At 46.3% G+C, this 23,590-nt stretch overlaps 1 protein-coding gene across 2 annotated transcripts in view; it reads right to left on the bottom strand.

Moving 5' to 3' along the window:
* PGAP1 (post-GPI attachment to proteins inositol deacylase 1) overlaps positions 1–23,590 on the bottom strand; it is a 321,065-nt gene that overhangs the window by 84,984 nt on the left and 212,491 nt on the right. For both annotated transcript variants that reach the window (XM_069983559.1, XM_069983560.1), the window contains 2 exons: positions 9,862–9,935; positions 9,729–9,780 (listed from right to left, as the gene is read on the bottom strand). In XM_069983559.1, coding sequence (XP_069839660.1) covers positions 9,729–9,780; positions 9,862–9,935 — 126 coding nt within the window. The remainder of the gene's footprint in view (positions 1–9,728; positions 9,781–9,861; positions 9,936–23,590) is intronic.

The raw sequence follows: 23,590 nt of genomic DNA on the forward strand, positions 1-23,590 counted from the left end.
ACACTATAAGGGTATAAACCCACACACCGTATACGCAGCGTATTTACTGCTGCGATACGCAGCAAATACGCAGCAGATTAGATCTAAATAACTGAACACAGCATCAAATCTGCACCATCAAATCTGCTGCGTATTTGTTGCGTATCTGCTGCGTATACGGTGTGTGGGTTTGTACCCTAAAGGCGCACCTAAGCGCCCACCCTAAGTGAGAGAGTGTCTAGCAATAACAATAACCATGTCCTCCATGAGAAGGACTGTGATAACCATTATACTGAACCATTGAGAACGAGTATGTAGCTACAATGACCAGCTAAACCTGAAACTTGCAGTAGAAAGAATGCTTATATATAACAACTCAGACTCGAACATCCCCTTAAACATCCCACCCCCCCTACAACATGATGTTTGTGGCCACTTATCAATGCTCCCCACAAACTTATGCACACACATCACTGCCCGCTACTGTGTTATATAAACCTCTCAGTGATAAGGCAATAATGTCCCCCTCCCCCCGCTCCCATAAAGCATGTGAGGCACATAGACCCCCAGAAACCATCCAAGAGTCAGTAGCTTTTAGGCATTGAGACATCCACTCAGAGCTCTTGGTAAGAAGCGCGCTCAGCCCTTCGGGTCATCAGCCGCGCTTCCAGAAAGTGGGGCCCCCCTACGAGGAGGGAGGGTAGGAACAGGAGACCAGTCCGCTAGTCTCATTGCGGGCAGATCCAGAGCAGACAGGAAGTCAGGGAGGTCAGATGGGTCGCGTAGTACATATCTGCGACCTCCATGCCTGGCCACTAGCTGGAACGGAAAGCCCCACACATAGGGAATCTCCCTTTCTCTTAAGACCTCCAAAAGCGGTTTCAGGGCTCTGTGTTGAGATAGAGTATGCCGAGAAAGGTCCTGGAGGAATGTCAGGGAGGCTCCATCAAAGTCATAAGTAGGCTCCTTCCGCACTTTCCTCATGATCTCCTCCTTCACAGATTAATGGTGTAGTCTGCAAATGACGTCCCTTGGTTTATTGGGATCTGGGTTCATGGGCCCTAGAGCCCTGTGGGCCCTATCGATCTTTAACTCATCAGCGTTCTGCCTTTGTAGAATGGCACCAAAGATACCCTAAAGTGTAGAAATTAGGTCTGTGGCTCTGGTAGCCTCTGGCAACCCCCAAATACGAATATTATTTAGCCGAATCCTGTTCTCATTATCGTCATGAAGACAGTACAGTTGAGCCAGGTGCGTTCCCTGAGTTGCCACTTTCCCGGTTAGGTCAGTAACCTGGGCGGCAAGTGTATGATGATCAGCAGCCACTTCCTCAAGTCTAGCTTCAGTTTTCTGCACAGCCGCTTGCTTTTATGGAGCTAAGCTCTTGCTTGTATGATTTCTCCAGTCGCTGCACAAAAGATTCCATCTCAGCCCTGGTGGGTAATAGTTTCATATGTTCCTGCCAGTCCCAAGTTGGCTGGACTGTGGAACCCTCAATAGAGTGCCTAGCAACTGTTGCAGGAGAGGGAGCTGGCTGCGCTGCCATGACAATATGAGTTGGTGCAGCAACAAGTGGAGCTGAGGTGGTTAAGCTAGGTCCACCTGGGGGAGAATCAGACAGGTAGGGGGGGAAAGCAACACTTGATGCAGCTGCAGCAGCAGGAAGTAGGAGCGGGGGAGGTGAGGATCCTCTCTGAGGGGAGCAAGATGGAGGCACCGCGGTGATGGAGTGCCGGGCCCCTATGTCGCTTGCGGGACGGTAGCCCGCGGTCCCTGCTACCGTTGTGGCCGGTAAACCCTGTTGTGGCTTCCCCTCAGGCCCTTCAACAGTATCCATGCTGGGGAGCAGCGGCGAGCCGTGCGCCTGAGGAGTGAGGCACTGCCGGGATGCCGCGCGCGGACTGTGAGGCGGGCTCGGGCCGGAGAGGTGAGTAACCGGGAGAGGGGGCCGACGGGGCGCCACTTATCTGGAAGTCCCGATCCGGTGTCTCTGCAGGCGCCGGCCTTACTGCCCGTAAGTGGCGAGGTGAGGCCTCCAGCTGTAATGGTGGGCGCTCCAACGTCCTGAGCTCCGAACCGCGCTGCGGGGTCTGCCTTAGATAGCCGTCCAGGCTGCTCTGTCGGGTCCGGGAGCGGAGGCAGCGGGTGTCCCCTTCTTTGTCCTCTGCATAGGGTCGGGTCTGGGTGTCTGCTGGCTGGTCAGAGAGCCCCTGAAGGTCCCCTCATAGCTCGGCAGCGTGCGTCCTCACTCCTCCATTGCTAGGCCACGTCCCCGGGAATGGAGCGATTTTAAGGAACATATATTTGTTAACAATGGTTTGAATTTTTTACAAGCCATCAGATAAAAGAAAAGTTATACATGTTACATATCGTTGTAATCGTAACGACTTGCATAACGCGAATGGCGTAAAAACAAAACCCCCCAAAATAAAAAAAAATTATTTCACCACACATTGAATTTTTTCCTGGTTTCGTAGTGTACTTTATGCAAAAATTCAGCCTGTCATTGCAAAGTACAATTAGTGATGCAAAAAATAAGGGCTCATGTGAGTCTCTAGGTGGAAAAATGCAAGTGCTATGGCCTTTTAAACACAAGGAGGAAAAAACGAAAATGCAAAAGACGAAAATTGGCTCTGTACTTAAGAGGTTAAAACTGTGTAATGAACAGCCAAACTCTGCTACACCATAGCAAAACGGAGCATAGTAACAAGACACAAAGTAGTATATACACAAGGTAGATTGCATCATCAAAAGGTCTCTCCCAGGTAAATATTTCAAGGCAGATTGAGGTTTCAAGATGTGCTGCTCAAGCTTTTTTGAAGGAACACAAAGAAATAAGCAAAAATAAGGGTGACAGATGGAGATCCAGTCTCACTAGAAGTGGTCTAATGCAAGAATTGTAGCCAAAATTATATAAAACTTAACAATGTGGGAACAAAGCCAAGTGACTCAACAATGTACAAAAACATAAGGACTGGGGTGCAGTAAATGGCAGCAGGTGCTCTAGTGCTCAATATTTGGCTGTACCAGAAGGCAGTTTGCTTAATGAAGGGCTACAGAGCGGTAAAACAATGCAGTGTCTGCAAGCACCAGAGAAGCATGGTAGGAGTATTTCACAAGCTTGGGGCTGCATTTATGCAAATGGAGTTAAAAGGAGAAATCCTGCAAAATTCAAAAAAAGGAAGGAGGGCGCGAGTGGGTTGGAGGGAATGCGCAGAAAAATAACAAACAAAGTAAACATGCGACACTCCCGTGATGACCCACTCAGCCAATCAGTGACTAGGGCAGGACACTACCCCAGTCACTGACTGGCTGAGCGGGCAATTGCTCACCCGGGCTGTGACATTGCAGCTGAAGGAGCCGGGTACAAAAGACAAACTCTGATTTCAACCAAAAATGGCAGCTGGAAGCTGCCAGAGACCCAGGAGCAGCATTACGGAGGCAGGATGAAGGATGAGTGTACTTAGTATATTATTTTTCCACACCCCCTGCCTTCCTCTCTTTTTTGGATTTTGTGGGACTTCTCCTTTAAAAGGAAATTCCAAGGACCTCATAAAAAATAAAATGCAATAACCCCCCCACCTGCTATTGATCATTGACCTTTCCCACATGGCTATGCTGCTCCTAGCCCCAGGTTCAAACTTTAACAAATGATCTTAGTTTTACACCACGGCAACGCCCAGGAAACTATCTCCCATCATGCATTGCACCTCAGAACCAATTGCCTAGTTAAGGAATATGTGTTAAAGCTTGCCTGCTCCACAGGAGAGATGGACATCACATGTCTTTAGAAGGGAGAGGAGGACGGAAGAGTGGAGGCAGAGTAGACTAGGCAGTGAGGAATTTCAGCAGCTTCAGGAGGTGAGTCAACTTGTGATACAGACAAAAAGCTCAATTCATGAACTAGCCTATTACAAGCAAGCTTAGATTATGGGCGCAAACTGAACAGGATTAACTCTTTCCTAACTGGAGTACCCCTTTAAGAATTTTCTCAAGATTACTGGTGTCCTACAAGCGAACGTAGCATCAGGTCTGAAGCACTGGAGGCGAAACCCCCTCCCCTCTGACGCGGCTCAATAAAAGGACCATGGCATCGGCATTTCCGCGTCAGCGCCAGTCTATTGATGTAAAAATCTTAAACCTGATGGTACATTCGCTTTAATGTTGATAAATATAGGCAGATACCGCTTTTACTGCTAAATCACCAGAAAAGCGCGATTACAGTGCAGGAAAGACCAAGGACAGCAACTTGTTAGGCAGGGACTGCCCCGATGCCTAGTAAGGACCAAGTAAGATAACAGTAAGATTGTGGGGCAAAGCGGGCAGGGACACAGCTAGATGTTTGTGCAATGTATGATTAGGACAGAGCCTGAAATGGCCTTAATGACAGAGACAAATTTTATGAATATGACCAGTGTCACTTTATTCATTAATAACTTCGGGATGCTTTTACCTATCCAGCTGATTCTGAGAGTGTTTTCTCGTGACATATTGTACTTCACATTTCTGGTAAATTGGAGTCGATACTCATAACGAATCTTTATGAAAAAAACCCAAATAATGTGAAAAAATGTGAAAAACTGCATTTTTCCAACTTTGAAACTTTTTTGCGTATACAGAAACATAAATTATATGTTAAATAGCATTAGCAACATGTCTACTTTATGTTGGCGGCATTTATTAAACAATCTTTCATTTTTTTTAGACAATAGGAAGCTTAAAACATTAGCAGCAAATTTCCAAATTTTCAGTAAAATTTCAAAATCATATTTTTAGGGACCTGTTCAGGTTTAAAGTGTATTTGAGGGGCCTGTATGTTAGAAAGCCCCACAAAGCACCCCATTTCAGAAACTGCACCCCCCACACTCTGCAAAAGCATATCCAGAAAGTGTTTTAACCCTTTAGGGGAGTCACAGAAATAAAAGCTAAGTGTGTAAGAAATTTGAAAATTTTTATTTTCTGTGCAGAGATTTTATTGTAATCCAATATTTTTCATAATTATAAACCTATTACCAGAGAAATGCACCCCAATAATTATTGCCCCGTTTCTGCAGTTTATAGAAATACCCCATATGTGGCCCTAGTGCGCTATTTGACGCAACCACAAGCCTCAGATACAAAGGAGCGCCTAGTGAATTTCAACGCCTCCGTTATATTTGGTCATTTCTGACTGTACCACTTAAGGTTGGTAGAGGCTCTGGGGTGCCAAAACCTAAAAAACACCCCTAAAGGGACACCATTTAGAAAACTACACCCCTCAAGGAATGTAACAAAGGGTGCGGTGAGCATTTGGACCCCACAGGTGCGTCACAGATTTTCCGAACAATATGGCGTGAAAAAAGAAAAAATTATTTTTTACACTAAAACGTTGTTCTAGCCTTCAATTTTTCATTTTCTTAAAGGGATAAGAGGAAAAAAAAGACACAAAATGTGTAGCGCAGTTTCTCCCGAGTACGGAAATACCCCACATGTCGCGATAAAGTGCCAAGGGGGCGCAGGATGAGCCTCCAAAGGGAAGGAGCGCCAATTGGCTTTTGGAAGCTGAATTTCACTGGAAAGGATTTCAAGGGCCATGTCGCATTTACAGAGCCCTCGTGCTGCCAAGACACTGGAAACCCCCCACAAGTGACCCCATTCTGGAAACTACACCCCTCAAGGAATCTAACAAGGGGCACAGTGAGCATATGGACCCCACTGGTGACGGGCACAAATGTGGAACAATGTGACGTAAAAGTAAAACATTTCATTTTTTCACTTTCATGGCACAAATGTGCCCGTCATCAAGGGGTCCATATCCTCACTGCACCCCTTGTTAGATTCCTTGAGGGGTGCAGTTTCCAGAATGGGGTCACTTGTGGGGGGTTTCCAGTGTTTTGGCAGCACGAGGGCTCTGTAAATGCGACATGGCGTTCATCATCCATTCTAGCCAAATCCAACCTCCAAAATCCAAATGGCGCTCCTTCCCTTCGGAGGCTTGCCCTGCGCCCACATGGCGCTTTATGTCCACATGTGGGGTATTTATGGACTCGGGGGAAATTGCTCTACACATATTGTGTGCTTTTTTCTCTTTTAACCCCTTGTAAAAATGATAAATTCAAGGCTAAACCAACATTATAGTGTAAAAAATGTAATATTTCATTTTCACGCCAGATTGTTCCACATTTGTGCCCGTCACCAGTGGGGTCCATATGCTCACTACACCCCTTGTTACATTCCTTGAGGGGTGTAGTTTCCATAATGGGGTCACTTGTGGGGGGTTTCAACTGTCTTGGCAACACAGAGGCCTTTTGAATGCAACATGGCCCCTCCAAATCCATTCCATCCAAAGCCAGCCTTCAAAAACCAAATGGCGCACCTTCCCTTCGGAGGCTTACCCTGCACCCGCATGGCGCTTTATGTCCACATGTGGGGTATTTCCGTACTCAGGGGAAATTGCTCTACACATTTATTGTTTTTTTTAATCTTTTAGCCCCTTGTGAAAATGAAAAAATCATGACAAGATTAATGATTTAGAGTAAAAATTTTACAAAAATTACACTAAATGTTGGTCTAGCCTTGATTTTTCTCCATTTCCACAAGGGGTTAAAAAAGAAAATGAACACAAAACGTGTAGGGTAGTTTCCCCTGAGTACGAAAATACCCCACATGTGGGCATAATGTGCCATATGGGCACAGGGCAAGCCACCAAAGGGATAGAGCGCCATTTAGAGGCTGGAATGGAGGATGGAGGCCATGTCGCAATTACAAAGCTCCTGTTCTGCCAGGTCAGTAGAAACCCCCGACAAGTGACCCCATTCTGGAAACTACACCCCATAAGGAATTTAACAAGGGGTGCATTGAGGATATGGACCCCACTGGTGACAGTCACTTACGTAGAACATGTGCCGAGAAAAAAAAAAAAATTTTTTTCATTTTCACGTCCCAAATGTGGCCGTCACCAGGGGGCCATATCCCCGCTGCCCCACTTGTTAGAATCCTTATCGGGTGTAGTTTCCAGAATGGGGACACTTGTGGGGGGTTTCTACTGTCCTGGCCGCACAGAGGCTTTGTAATTGCATCATGGCATCCTCTAATGGGAATGGCGGCCATACCTACTTAGCTGGGAAAAAGGGACAATTCTAATTTATTTGGGGGTATTAGGGCAATTATTAGTTTATAAGGTTGAAAATGACAGGTGTCCATCAAATTCAACCTGTGTTGACCCAGAGGAAGGCAAAAAACCCTCGTGAGGCAGGGGGAAAAATTCCTTCCTGACTTCATAATGGCGATCAGAATAGGAATAAGGGACAGAATTTAGATAATGTAGAACTCCGATGACGTGTGGTGCGCCTTGGAGCGATCCAGTATGCAGAGGCCGGGGAGATCAGGACAGGCGTCACACTGGAAAATGGTGTCCTTCCTGATCCCCCTGTTACGCCACACTCTGCACTTCTTCTGGGGTCTCCCTTTCTCCAGTGTGGGGGACGTCACCTGGAAAATGTTGTCCTGGTGCGATACGGTGTCCTTTATATCCAGAAGCGCTGGGTCCGCTCCATGGCTGCTAAATATTAGGGCTCTATTACTACTTCTGATATTTTTGGATCGTGCCGCAAGTTACAGTAGCTCAGGCAGCGAGGGACCAGAAGAGGGGGTGCTGGTATAAAAGTTATCCCCGTACAGGTGGTGACCTTTGTCCAGCAGTGGGAAGATCAGTTCCCGGACGATCTTTCCACTTGTTCCGAGGATGGGGGGGGAGGGGGCATCTGGGGGCTGCATTCGGGTGTCCCTTCCTACATACACTCTAAGGGTACGTGCACACTGCGGAATCGCGACAGATAACCCTTCGTGCATTCCGCAGCTGGCACCCGCCGGCGGACTGATGCAGGCGCACGTCTCCGTCCGTGTCATAGACTCCATTCTATGCACGGGTGGATTCCGCTCTCCGTCCAACTTATTCATTCTTTGGATGGACGACGGAATCCGCCCGTGCATAGAATGGAGTCTATGACACGGGTAGAGACATGCGCCCGCATCAGTCCGCCGGCGGGTGCCAGCTGCGGAATGCACGAAGGGTTATCCTTCGCCATTCCGCAGTGTGCACGTACCCTAAATCTGTAAGAGTACCCTAAGGTACTCTCACAGAGTTTGTAGAATTTCACACCATACCATGATCTCTTATTGGGACGGTACTGGCGGAAAAGACGTGTCTGGGGGGCAGCGTACGCTACGCTACCCCCAGACATGTCACTGGATGATGAGGATGAATGGAGGAAAGAAGGATCCCCCCCATACATCCTCACTGGCTGTTTCGGTGTCGAAGTCAATAATAACGTATCCCTCTGACGCCGAAAACACCCTGGGGGCCATCTTTATACGGGGATTGGTATATGGGGTATGTAGTGGTGTAGTGTCAAACTTTATTCAATGTAGTGTGGTGTAATGTAGTGTTTTTTACGTGTTTTTTTTTTACAGTAAGTATAAAAAAAAACCTACGCCAACAAAGGAGTTGCTGATAAATGCCGCACTTATGCGCGGCACTTATCAGCAGACCGTGGCAGTAGAATATAGAAAAAAAACACCCTACGCCAAAAAGGAGGAGTTGCTGATTAGCAGCGCACTTTCGTGCGATGCTGATCAACACTCAGCGGCGATAGGGTGCGGAAAATAGAAAAAAAAATATTTGGAAAAAAACAAAAAACTTTTTCTACATTCTGAACATCCCTGTAGCTGCTGATAAGTGTATTACACATATCAGCCGCTAGGGGGCAGCAGAGCACAAAATCCGGAAAATGACGAGGCTGGAGCCGAAAATAGCCGAAAGAAGACGACGGGGACCGCCGGAAAGATCCGAAGACGCGCCGGAAAGACGGAGGACGCCGCAAACCCGGAAGACGCCGATCAGGACCCCGGGACAGGTGAGTAATGTACAAGTACCTGCTCTGGACCCCTCAGCTACCTAGCTGAGGGGTCCAGGGCAGGTATTTTTTATTTTGTGGGACTCTGATCGCTGTGCCACCGGCCCGATTGCCTTGAACGGCCGGCCGTTCACGGCGATCGGGCCGGTGGCACGGTTACCACCATTACTTTTTACAGTAATGGCGGTCGGTGCCGTCCTCGGACAGCACCGACCGCCATTTTTCTCCAGGCCATTTTTCTCCGGGTCAAAGGTTCCGATCGCCGCTATTGGCTGATCTGAATTGATCAGCCTATAGCGGCGATCGTAAGCACGGGGGGTGTTAACCACCCCCCGTGCCGAGAAGCTAAGATGGCCTGCTATGATTTATAGCAGGCCATCTTCCCCGATCGCTGTGTGCGAACACGCAGCGATCGGGGAAACATCGGGCGTAAATTTACGCCCTGATGCGCCAAGTACCAGGGCGCGAGGGCGTAAGTTTACGCCCGATGTCGTTAAGGGGTTAATACTGTTTTTTGTTCTGATTGGTTCCCTTTAAACAATATATGTGGTTATATGTTGAAAAAAGCACTTTGCTAAAGCTTTGAAAACATGTTAGACCCTATCAGAATATGCTGTACCACCTTTTAATGGCCTGAAAAATGTGTTAAAACCTGATGAAAGCAAAGGCTCACATTAAGCACCAAACTGTTCCATCTCATATTATTCCTTAGCGGCACTCAATGTTTGCCTTTCTTCTACATAGAATAATTTGTTAGTGTCTTTGTAGACTAATAAAAAAATGTTAAAAAAATTTCAATAAATTTTTTTTTTCTTTAAAAAATTTAAATGTCAAAAATATATCTATGTTACTTGCCTATGGACGGAGTGCAGTTTCTCTTGATTAAAATGTTAAAGGCTTGGTATATCTGCAATAGATAAAATTATAATTCAATAAGCAAAAAAATATTCTGTCAAAAGGTATCCAATAGCTCCATTCGTTACAGTACCTTACTGAACCCATGGAGGCTTAAAACATGAAGTAGTCCAGAAGAATTAATCTTTATGTGACTTGATGATAGTCCTAAAATAAAAACATTTAACAATTATACAAACCAGAGAGTCAGTATCACATGCAACCTAGGACGGGTTAAGGGAACACATTAATTTTACATAACTGATACACGCTGTCTCACAGTTAATGCTTTAAATAGTCATTTTCTATATTAGAATCAATGGGGGACATAAATAAAAATGTCTAAAGAAAAAATGACCTGGATTTCCAATAGCAACCAATCATCTGTTCTCTCTGCCACATACAGCTATACATTATAAACAGAACTTCCCCCTATGTCATCATAGCTCCTGCCTCCAGCGAAAGATCCAGCATAATGTAAATACCCAAAAGTAATTGCACAAACTCAACAAGTCTTAGAAAAGCCACAAAAATCCTTTATTAATCACACATAAAAATTAAAACATTTTAAAAGTACAAAACTGGAGGGTGAAAGTGATATCAGTGGGTACTATAGTTTGTCACATTTAAATCATAGACATGGACATCATGCCCAATGGGAGGAAAAAATGAATTATTATAGAGAGGAGCTGGGTGCACAGTTAGTAGCAGCCTTTGGAACACGGCACTCTCATTCACGCCATTCTCACCAGGGCCACACCAGCAGTGCTGCCTCCTCCACATCCTCCTCTAGCAGCTTGGGTGGCATGAGCAGCGGCACCTGTCTGAGCCTGATGTCCATAATGCACGCTTTCATGCAGCCACAGGCCAGGGTAACAGGAGCACCCGCACAGCAGCAGGACGTGGCGGCACACCTCAAACAGCAAGTCCAGGTGTTTTTGGACTCTACGTTGCCACCTAACGTGCCGGAACCCCTGGACTACTGGGTGGGAAAATTAGATGTCTGGCCACAACTCGCTGAATTTGCTTTGGACATACTCTCCTGTCCGGCCACAAGTGTCATCCGAGCGAGTTTTCAGTGCAGCAGGTCATATTGTTAGTCCCAGGAGAACCAGATTGTCCTGTGATAGTGTGGAGTGTCTGACTTTCATCAAAATGAACGCCAAATGGATGGATAAGGACTTTTTAACACCTGCTCCTGATACCACAGAGTAGGATTTGGTCCTGTTGTCACCAAGATGTAGGACCTTTTCTGCTTCTATTATAGCCCATATGTGAACTAGACCTTATTGGTCATTCCACCATTCCTGCTGCTGCTGCCATGCTACCTCTCGCCTGTCCATGAACCTCATAATTCTGCTTCCGCTGCTCATGTCACCTCATTACAATTGCTACTCCTGCCCTGGCCTCCATGTTGGCTCCGGCCGCTCCTGCCCTGGCCTCCATGTTGGCTACTGCTGCTCCTGCCCTGGCCTCCATGTTGGCTACTGCTGGGCCTTCACTGGCCTTCATGTTGACTACTGCTGTGCCTGCCCTTGTCTCCATGTTGGCTACTGCTGGGCCTTAACTTACATCCATGTTGGCTACTGCTGTGCCTGCCCTTGCCTCCATGTTGGCTACTGCTGGGCCTTAACTGGCATCCATGTTGACTACTGCAGGGCCTTCACTGGCATCCATGTTGACTACTGCTGTGCCTGCCCTTGCCTCCATGTTGGCTACTGCTGGGCTTTAACTGGCATCCATGTTGGCTACTGCTGGGCCTTCACTGGCATCCATGTTGACTACTGCTGTGCCTGCCATTGCTTCCTTGTTGGCTACTGCTGGGCCTTAACTGGCATCCATGTTGACTACTGTTGGGCCTTCACTGGCATCCATGTTGACTACTGCTGTGCCTGTCCTTGCCTCCATGTTGGCTACTGCTGGGCCTTCACTGGCCTCCATGTTGACTACTGTTGCTCCTGCCTGGCCTCCATGTTGGCTAATGTTGCTCCTGCCGGTCCTCTATGTTGGCTACTGCTGATCCTGCCTGGCCTCCATGTTGGCTACTGCTGATCCTGCCTGCCCTCCATGTTGGCTACTGCTGCTCCTGCCTGGCCTCCATGTTGGCTCCTGCTGCTCCTGCCTGGCCTCCATGTTGGCTACTGTTGCTCCTGCCTGGCCTCCATGTTGGCTGCTGCTGCTGCTCCTGCCTGGCCTCCATGTTGGCTCCTGTTGCTCCTGTACTGGCCTCAAATGACTATTGCTGGACCTCCACTGGCCTCCAATGACTACTGCTGCTCCTTCACTGCATTTGTGACTGTTTTCCTGCATAGACCCTGTAATGGAGAATATTGAAGTCTAAAAAAAAAAAAAAACTTTGAGAAATTGAAAAGATAATGATGTTACTGACATGTAGAGCCCTAAATTCAACCAAATACACTACCCCCGTATCATATAGATGCTTTAAACTATGAAATCCGAAATTCGGTCGAACCAAACTTTTCAAAAAAATCCAGAAAGTTCGCTCATCTCTACTAGAGTGCAGGATAGGTGTCCTGTCCCTCCATGGGCCTTACTCATAACTGAATTTACATCTAAAAGGGATGGAATAAGTGCTCAGGCACTAGAACAGGGGTGTCAAACTCAAATACACAGTGGGCCAAAATAAAAAAATTGGACAAGGTCGCGCACCAACCTTGATAATTATTGAAGCTCGAATTTGGCAGTCCTGGCACTGTCAGAGTAGTGTGTGGTGTTCCTGGCACTGTCAGTGGTGTGAGTCTCCCAGGACTTTGCTCTATGATAAATGACATGATATATTGCTATGCCATGATTAAACCCAAACCCATGTAATAGCCAACCCCCCCAATATTGCCCCAAGTTATAGCCAAGCCAACCAAAATTGCCCCACATATTAGTCAGCCCTCCAAATAATCCCATATAGTAGCCAGCCCCCCAAGTTTCCCATATAGTAGCCAGCCCTCCCACGTAGTCTCATAGTAAGCAGCCCTCCCTGTAGTCTCAAATAGTAGCCAGCCCTCCCCAGTAGTCTTATATTGCCAGTCCTCCCCATATTTTCTTATAAAGCAGCCAGCCCTCCCTAATAGTCTCTTCTATAGTAGCCAGCCCACCCTGTAGTCTCAAATTGTAGCCCACCTTCCCAATAGTGCCCAAATAGTAGCCAGCTCCCCAAGTGTTCCATATAGTAGCCAGCCCTCCCCAATAGTCTCTTTTATAGTAGCCAGCCCTCCCCTGTAGTCTCATATAGTAGCCATCCCTCCCCCATAGTCTCTTATATAGCAGGCAGCCCTCCCCTGTAGTCACATATAGTAGCAAGCCCTACCCAATAGTCTCATATAGTAGCCATCCCTCCCTAGTAGTCTCATATAGTAGCCAGCCTTCCACCATAGCCTCTTATATAGTAGCCAGCACTCCACCATAGTCTCCCTTTATAGTAGCCAGCCTTCCCCATAGTCTCTTATACAGTAGCCAGCCCTCCCCATAGCTTCATATATTAGCCAGCCCTCCCCATAGTCTCATATAGTAGCCAGCCCTCGCTCAGTCTCGCATATAGTAGCTAGGCCTCCCCATAGTCTCTTATATATAGGCATGGCGGGCCAGCTGTAATTCAAACTTTGAATTGCCTGGCGGGCCAAAAATAACAGGACCATGTGTCAGATTTGGCCCGCGGGCCAGAGTTTGACATGACTGAACTAGAATGATTAGTTCCCATTGCACCGAGCCACAGGGCACTGGGCTTCAGCTACACTGCAGGGATGCCATCTGTACTTGTATTTAGCATCCACAAAGCAAACTGTAACAGATTATGCATCAACCCCCATATCCTCCTAATCATATATTTGATTTTCTACCCAGAGTGAGCAACATCCATAAAATAACTTTCACAGAACATTGTGTAAGCAAATTGTCAAAAACTAGTCATAATCAAGGTGTGATTGACAAGCCTGGGAGGGTTACACAATATTTATTCTGGCCTGAAATTCTGCTCAGTACAACACTGAAACAAGCAACTGTTCTCTGGGATTCAGGTCACATACAGAATGAATGAATGACCTACATGTGCATGACCAGCCTTTCATATATTCTATGTTGTTCAGCAGCCCCACAGAAAATGAACGGAGTGCTAGTCACGCACGCACGGTAAGAACCACTCCTTCGGGAGACAATTTTATCCCTTAGGGTCCATTTACACAGAAAGATTATCTGACAAATTATCTGTCAAAGATTTGAAGCCAAAGCCAGGAATGGGTTTGTAAAGAGGAGAAATGTCAGGCTCTCCTTTATGACCTGATCTCTGTTTATAGTCTGTTCCTGGCTTCGGCTTCAAATCTTTGGCAGATAATCTGTCAGATAATCTTTCTGTGTAAATGGACTCTTAGAATGATTTCCCCAAATCACGTATAAAATCTAACTTTTGATAGATATGCATTAAAATAAACAAAATTGTGTTCTACACACTTGACCACAGGAAGGATGATAACAATTTAAAGGGGTACTCCAGCGGGGGGGCACTTTTTTGCTGGGACCGGGGAGGAGGTGGCCGAGGGAAAAGACGTCCACTCACCTCCCCGATTCCAGCGGCGGGGGGGCTCAGGTGCCTGGTTCCCGGCCGCTCCTGGGTGTCTGACGTGACGTCTCAGGTCCGCTCAGCCACTCAGTGAAGGAGGCAGGATCCGTTTCAAGTCTGATCAGATCCCGCCTCCTTCACTGAGTGGCTGAGCGGACCTGACACGTCACGTCTCGGTTATATTTCAGCGTGAGAGAGGCACGCGAGGGCGTGTACCTCGAAACGTCGCAGACGTGTGGACGTTGTCCAACCCCCTATCCGTGATGTGCAGCTGGTGTCCTTCAATGTGGAGCTGAATCCTCCAGCCCTGAGTGGGCGAAGATTACAAGTGCCTCTCTCACGCTGAAATATATTCCGTGCACCGTGGTAATGTATATGCAATTTGCTTAAAAGACTTGTGTGATCACATTTCATATTACTAAAAATAACAGCAAGTACTTTTTGGTGTTGTGTCATTAATTTTTGGATACGTGGTCTGGATTGACGAGCCCCAGTACACACACCGTAGTGAGAGTGGCTGCAGCACGGCTAATCAGCCTGATTAGCCTATTTATATTGAACGTCACGTCTCGGGCCCGCGTCAGACACCCGGAAGCGTCCGGGAACCGGCCACCAGAGCGCCGCGATGCGGGACCCGCCGCTGGAATCTTTTCCCTTGGCCACCTCCTCCCCGGTCCCAGCGAAAAAGTTTCCCCCCCACCCCACCCCCCGCTGGAGTACCCCTTTAATGTCTCTGTCTCTGGGATCATTAGGAGACCTTAACATAACTCAATGGTTACTATCTGAAATATGTAAATAACATAAAACAGTTGTATTCAGATAGAAAAAATAAAATATAAAAATAAAGTGGGGTAGGATATAGGTGGGGATAGCACTATTATGTATATTGCCAATGTATTGCATGTATTTAGACCCCAATTATTTTGCATGCCCACACTGGGTCAGCTTGTTATCCTCCATCCTATGGATACGGGATAACATCTTACCCATAATTCCCCTTAAACCTAGCTGCTTGCCAACTGCCTGTATAATCGGGCCAGTTGGCCATTAATTAATACTGCAAGCACACTTTAAACAATTCTTGCCTAGTTTTTCAAAAGCATGATGATTGTGCCACTGCAAGAGTAGAGAGCTCTCCAGAGAAGGCATGGATGGCGAATTACTGCCTCTGCCTTCCAGATCAAAGTTTACACAGCGTTTAGTATATACTGTGCATACAGCTCAGCAGAAAGCCACATGGTGGCTTACTTCTCATCTTGGCATACCCAGATCGACTCTGCAAAGAGTGTCAGGAGGCTGTATTCTATCTATCTGTCATAAAAATAAAGACACAAACAAAATGACGCAAACTATATTTGAATCAGCTTTGTAGCTTTCAAAAACGCATTTACTAAGTCTGTCTAGTCAGAATTGGGGTGGGGTGGTAACAGGCCTAGTGGAGAAACAAGCCTTGTTTAACCCCTTGTCTCTGCAGCCTGTTTTGGCCTTAAAGGGGTTGTCCAGCGAAAAACTTTTTCTTTCAAATCAACTGGTATCAGAAAGTTATATAGATTTGTAATTTACTACTATTAAAAAATCTTAAGTCTTTCTATACTTATTAGCTCCTATATGTCATGCAGGAAATGCTTTATTTTCAGCCTGACATCTCTGGCCGATACAGGAACTGTTCAGAGCGGGAGTGGTATTCTATGGGGATTCATAGAAAACCGAGACAAAGTTCCTGTCTTGGCCAGAGATGTCAGCAAAGAGCACTGTGTCAGACTGAAAATAAAACAACACTTCCTGCAGGACATACAGTAGCTAATAAGTATGGGAAGACTTGAGATTTAGATTACTAGATTACAAATCTATATAACTTTCTGACGCCAGTAGATTTGAAAGGAAATGTTTATTGCCTTTAATGCCCAGGGCAGATTTTTCAAATCTGACCTGTCTCTCTTTATGTAGTGATAACTCTTTGATGCTTTTAGTTATCGCGGTTATTCTGAGATGTTCTGAGATCCCGCAGCTGACCCCCAATAACCCCTTAGTGACCACCGAAACGGCGGTCACTAACGGGCCGGTGCCGCCGCTGTATTTCATCACTCCCACCGTGAATCCACGGTGGGGGGAGATGAAATAAGTAAAATCAGACCCCAGATCAGCCCCCCTAGTGCCCAGTCACTAACCCCCCCTCCCCGCGGCGGCCATCAGATCCAAGATGGCCGCCGCCATCACTGTGAACAGACTAATGTCTGTTCACAGTGATCAAAAAAGAAAAATGAATGAAAGCCCCATGCTCTCCGCCACTGGAGATCATGGGGCAGTGATCAAGGACCCCCCTGTTGGGTCCCGGTACAAGCAATCAGCGGTATATACTATATATCGCTGATCGCTTGTACCATGTGCTCCCAGCACTTTTTATCCCCTGTCACCATGAATAATTAGTGACGGGATAAAAAGTGATGTGCCCCCACCCCCCCCCAAGTCGCCCCCCCACCCCCCCCAGTCACCTCCCCCCCCCCCCATATAATCACCTGATCCTGGGAGCTCCTTCCTCCTCTGCGTCCTGGCTGGTTATGAAGTGCACATGCGCTCCACAACCAGCCAACTCTGAAAATTTAAAGTGACAGACCAATTTGGTCTCTGTCACTGAACTATGATTACGGTGATAGAAAATATCACAGTAATCATAGTAATATAGTGAAAATGAATGTATAAAGTACAAAGTGAAAAACATACAAAAAAAATAAAACACACTTTTTATTATAGTAATAATTGCAGTTTACTCCCAAATTACCCCTAACCCGCCCAGATTACCCGTAACCACCGCAGGTTGCCCATAACCACCCCAGGTTGTCCGTAATCACATCAGACTGCACGTAACCCCCCAGATTACACGTAACCACCGCACGTTGCCCGTAATCACCGCACGTTGCAAGTGACCCCCTCCAGATTGTCCGTAATCACCCCAGATTGCCTGTAACCACCCCAAATTACATGTACCCACCCCAGATTACCTATAAGCACTTCAGTCTAGGGCTGGGCGGTATACCGTGAAAATACCAATACCGCCCCTGGCGTCGGTAAACCGACCTCAACTTTGCCAGGGCGGTATTTGCGGTATTTCTCCTCCGCCCCCTCAGCTCCCCAGTGTCCCCGCTCCCAATCTGCCTGGGATTCCAGCCAGGGCGCACATTTACTATTGAGGCAGGTGACCTCCCATCCCCTGCCCTGCAGCAGTCTGACATTTGGCAGCAGCCCATCGCCCCATCTCCTCTCATCCCGAACAGTGGCTGACCCGCTCCTCATACCTGGCACACAAGCGGCATTCCCGGCCGCCCCCGCCACTCACTCCGGAAGAGCCAACCCGCTCTTCAAAACCAGCACTGAGTTCACACGCAGCCCTCCTGGCCGCACGCACCCGCAGGTTCCCGGTCTCTGGAGAAGGAGGTTGCAGGGACCGGGGGATCGTGTGATGGATGGCGTCACTGTGGGTGGTGAAGCTGTATAGCGGGATCGGGGGTCTGCACTGCGCCCCCACATCCCGCTATACAGCCCCAGCGCAGCGACGCCATCCATCACACGATCCCCCGGTCCCTGCAACCTCCTTCTCCAGAGAGCGGGAACCTGCAGGTGCGTGCGGCCAGGAGGACCGCGTGTGAACTCAGTGCTGGTTATGAAGAGCGGGTCGGCGACTGTCAGAAATGCCGCATGTGTGTCGGGTATGAGGAGTTGGTCAGCGACTGTTCGGGAGGGGGGGGGGGGGTGAGAGGAGGTGGCAGCCGTGAGGGCCAGTGCTGTATCTTCTCCCTAGTGACAAGGGAGAAGATACAGTTTATATCACCCCCAGCTTCTGCCCCCCCCCTTCTGCCTAGATCACCCCAGCTTCTGCCCCCTGCTTCTCCCCAGATCACCCCCAGCTTCTGCCCCCCCTTCTGCCCAGATCACCCCCAGCTTCTGCCCCCCCTTCTGCCCAGATCACCCCCAGCTTCTGCCCCCCCTTCTGCCCAGATCACCCTCAGCTTCTGCCCCCCTTCTGCCTAGATCTCCCCCAGTTTCTACCCCCTCCTTCCGCCCAGATCACCCCCAGCCTCTGCCCCCCCCTTCTGCCCAGATCACCCCCATCTTCTGCCCCCCCTTCTGCCCAGATCTCCCCCAGCTTCTGCCCAGATCACCCCCAGCTGCTGCCACCCTGCCCCAGTTCTAATTGCAGTCCCCCTTGCTCCCGCTTCAGCTGCCCCCTCTTCTATTTGATGTGCTGCCAGAGGTTGGGGGGCTCATACAAAATACATGGGGCCCCATGTATTTTTTATTTTTTTGCTATGGGGTGTCATGAATCCTAGCTATGCCCCTGCTCCACCCCCAGCTGTCTTTTGTGATCCGCCAAGGGTGCATTTACACAGAGAGATTTATCTGACAGATTTTGGAAGCCAAAGCCAGGAATGGATTTAAAAAGAGGAGAAATCTCAGGCTTTGCTTTATGACCTGATCCTTGTTTATAGTCTGTTCCTGGCTTTGGCTTCAATGATCTGTCAGTTAAATTTGCCTGTGTAAACGCACCATTAGACACATGAATGCTCAGCTTAGCTGAGTGTGCATGTGTTTTTAATGTAGAACCTGCATAGCTGTATACCTGTGTATACACGTCTTGTAGTGTGTACATACATATATAATACTGCCACTACAGGACGTGTATATACGGGTATACAGCTATACACACTACAGGATGTGTATATACTGGTATACAGCTATGTACGCACTACAGGACATGCTTACACAGGTATACAGCTATGAAGTACATAACGCTATACCTGTATATACACGTCCTGTACTTTGTACATTGCTGTATACCCGTATATACATGTCCTATTGTAGCTGTATACCTGTATATACATGTCCAGGTTCTCTGAGACCCCCTAATTATAACAACAAATAATGACTAGACTAAATGGCTCATCCTTGTGTTGCTGCTCAGTGAGTTACTTTTTTTTTACTCTATTAAAACAAAATATCCCCAGGTTGGCACGGTTAAGTGGGTGTGGCTTGCAGAAGGGTGTGGCTTACCTAAGGGGCGTGTCATAATTATCGTTCAGTTATCGTTACAGCGGCTACATGTATGATTAACCGCGATAATGATTTAGGTCAATATCGCCCAGCCCTACTTCAGTCTATCCATAACAATTCTACATTGTCTGTAACCACTCCAGGTTGCCCATAACAACCGCAGGTTGCGCATAACCACCCCAGGTTGCGCATAACCACCCCAGGTTGCCCGTAATCATGCCAGATTGCCTCTGACCACCGCACGTCGCCTCTGACCACCGCACGTCGCCACTGACCACCGCACGTCGCCACTGACCACCGCACGCTAAACAAAAAGTGTGGGGATGCACAACCCAAAATACACAGTCCGGGTGCTAAACCTCTATATACAAAAGCTCATTCATCAACCAACAACAAGATATAGATTAACAATGGTAAGCACACCATGACATATTAACTAGAATTCATTCTTTATTGAAAAATCACAAATACAAAATAATCCGGCAAAAATACATGTAAGAATCCCCCTAAAAACAATTAAAATCGATCCTCATGAAACAAGAGAAGTCAGGTAAATAGCCAACAACTCACTCCCTGGCCCATATATACAGCGAATCTCACTGGTGCAAAAAATGTAAATCAGATATTACTGGTACTGTGCAAAAATAAGCATCCTGCCTGCAAAGACCTATAAAGTGCAAGTGCATAACAATAAATACAGCACAGTATACAGTGGCACAGACATGTGATAAAGAACTAACAGAATAAATATACTACTAGCAGGAAAGAATCACAGTATATCACCAGAGCCCAACAGTGGCACCAGAGAGCCTCTGGACCTGGAGACCGAACCCCACGCGTTCCGTCCACTAACTGGACTTTCTCAAGGGTAACATGATGGGGGGTAGAACATGATTATATATCATACAAGATTACATGATTAATATCACATGTGAATAGCAAACAGAGACATTGCGGCACTGACCGTAAGGGAAGACCTCTCCATGCATGCGGTGCTAGATGAAAATGGCCGCGATGGCGTGTAGAAAACACTATTGCGCATGCGCGAGGTACAAAGGAGATATACAGGAAGTGATGTCAGAGACGAGAACGAGGCTTAGTGTCGTGCGTTCCATCACCCGGAAGTATCCAAATACCGGTGATGGCCTCTACTGACACTTTTACATATAGCGCACGCGCAGATATTATAATACGGCGCCTGCGCAATGAATACAATGTTAGAGAAAGGAAAATAGATAATAGTCTTACATTGAATACTAATTGCTCAATAGAAAAAAAGAAAAGATAAGAAAAGAGAGATAAAAGATAAGAAAAACAACGCGATGTAACCCATATCCAATCCTGTCTAGATACTGCCCAGATAATAAAAAATTAATTATTTAAAGGGGGCAGGTTTACACAGCGCATAGTACAGTAGTAATAACAAGAGAGACCCATGTATAATTAGAGCTCATCCTGAATCAAGGACTTGAAGTGAGGAACTGGAGGGCAGACGCCCAGACGTGTGTGAAGGGAACCTACCATAGGATATCACAATATATCCCATTAAATCATAAAGATAAACCATAAAAATATACAGACGTATGCGAGTATAGTAACCACCATGTACATGCATGGAGAGGTCCCCTCCAGTAACGCATCCCAGGAGTACCATATGGGGAGGCTATGTTCCAAAATAATGTCATCAAGTGGATGCGCTATATAGATCACATTGTCATACTATGGTCAGGATCAAGAGAGGATTGTGAATGTTTCTTGCGTCACCTGAATAACAACGATAATAACATTGTTCTCACTTGGAACATTTCGCAGGGTTCGGTCGATTTTTTGGATCTGAAACTCCGATTGGAAGATGGCCATATACGGACCTCTCCATTTCGGAAGAAGACAGCTAGTAACAGCTTACTACAATACGGGAGTTTTCACCCAAAACATCAACGAGACAGCATCCCAGTGGGCCAATTTTTACGAATAAGAAGGAATTGTAGCTTGGATAGCGACTTTCGGACTGAAGCTGAAAATATGACTGACAGATTCCAGAAAAGAGGCTATCCAAAAAGAATCATCTCAAAAGCATTTCAGCGAGCTAGAAACACAGAGAGAGTACAACTACTTGGACCACAAAGACGACCGACGACGAATAAAGTGAGACTTGTGACGACATACAACAACCAGTGGCAGGACATTTACAAGATTTTGGATAGACATTGGAACACTCTACGAATGAAACCCCGATTGGACATACACATTAGCCCAAAACCGAATCTAACAGCCAGACGAGCTAAGAATCTTAAAGATCTACTTAGTCATAGTCACTTTGTGCGACCCAGGGTGCCTTTGGGGAGTGGCCAGAAACTCCAGGGGATGTACCCATGTGGAAGCTGCACAGTCTGCCAATTGATTGCTACAGGACCATCCTTTAGAAATCCTGTGGATGGACAAGTCTACAGATGTAGGGACTATATCAACTGTCGCAGCAGAAATGTAGTCTATGCGATTACGTGTTCATGTCCAGTGGTATATGTGGGTCAAACCACACAGGAACTACGCAAAAGGGTGCAACAACATCTATCAAATATTCGTCGGGCCTCGAAAATTCCATATGATACACCGGACTTGACATCATTGGCGCGACACTTCAGGGACCATCATGCCGGTAAATATGATGATTTTAGGGTCACAGGCTTGGAAAAAGTTCACCTGGGGAGTCGGGTAACATCATTAAACCCCTTTTACAGAGAGAATCGAGATGGATTTATCGACTCCAGAGCCTAACACCACTGGGACTGAATGAGGAACTCTTGTTTACTGGCTTTTACAAGTGAGTTCAATTATATCTTGTCTTTGTTTTTTCTTCTTTCTTGCAGTTTATTCATTCATGAGGTGTGGGGTTGCACCATCTTCTTGTGTGTTTTTTTTTTCTTCTTTTTGTGTTTCTTTTTTTTTTTTTTGTGTTTATCCATGTATTCTTGCACTTTCCATTCTTGTTCTTTTTTCCTTTTTTTCTCTATTGCTTCTTTGTTTGTGTTCTGTATTTTGTCTGTCCTCTCTCTCGGGTTTTGCTTTTACCCTTACACTTCTTCATACATTTTTTTCATATTACATACACGTTTTTGCACTTTAGCTAGATTTATTCACGTTAGTTTCATTCACACTCTTCACCCACTTACATTTCACATATAGATAGACATCATTTTAGCTAGGTCTTATTTTTCCACATACATTCACCACTCTACATTTCTCATTCTGTCTTTATCTCATTTCGTTTCTTTTGTATAGTGTATATATTTCTGTGTTTATTCACTTCACTGATTGGAGTTGCTATTCGACTCGTCTTTTGATATATCACTCACTTATCACTTTTTTATTCTTTAACCTATTTTTTGCACAGCTAGCGACACATGAATATACTGTGAGGTTCCTCTACCTGATTGTTCCTGGGCAATTGATCCGTCGCCTCATTTATGGCATGATTTTGAGGAAACAATAAGAAAAAAAAAGATGCAAAAAATATGAACATTACCGCTTTCTTTTATATGCATAGGTTTATATTTTTTTGTCTTTATTGATTACTGTTTATGGCTTTAAATTTCTGTATATAAAAGCGGATATTTCTATGTCTCTATGGACCCACACTATTGGTCTTAGGCTTATGAATCTACTTTTTACCCTAGCCTCCCCATATGGTACTCCTGGGATGCGTTACTGGAGGGGACCTCTCCATGCATGTACATGGTGGTTACTATACTCGCATACGTCTGTATATTTTTATGGTTTATCTTTATGATTTAATGGGATATATTGTGATATCCTATGGTAGGTTCCCTTCACACACGTCTGGGCGTCTGCCCTCCAGTTCCTCACTTCACGTCCTTGATTCAGGATGAGCTCTAATTATACATGGGTCTCTCTTGTTATTACTACTGTACTATGCGCTGTGTAAACCTGCCCCCTTTAAATAATAATTTTTTTATTATCTGGGCAGTATCTAGACAGGATTGGATATGGGTTACATCGCATTGTTTTTCTTATCTTTTATCTCTCTTTTCTTATCTTTTCTTTTTTTCTATTGAGCGATTAGTAAGACTATTATCTATTTTCCTTTCTCTAACATTGTATTCATTGCGCAGGCGCCATATTATAATATCTGCGCGTGCGCTATATGTAAAAGTGTCAGTAGCGGCCATCACCAGTATTTGGATACTTCCGG

Source organism: Dendropsophus ebraccatus, chromosome 9 (assembly GCF_027789765.1).
Source record: "Dendropsophus ebraccatus isolate aDenEbr1 chromosome 9, aDenEbr1.pat, whole genome shotgun sequence".
In the NCBI taxonomy this organism is placed as follows: Eukaryota; Metazoa; Chordata; class Amphibia; order Anura; family Hylidae; genus Dendropsophus; species Dendropsophus ebraccatus.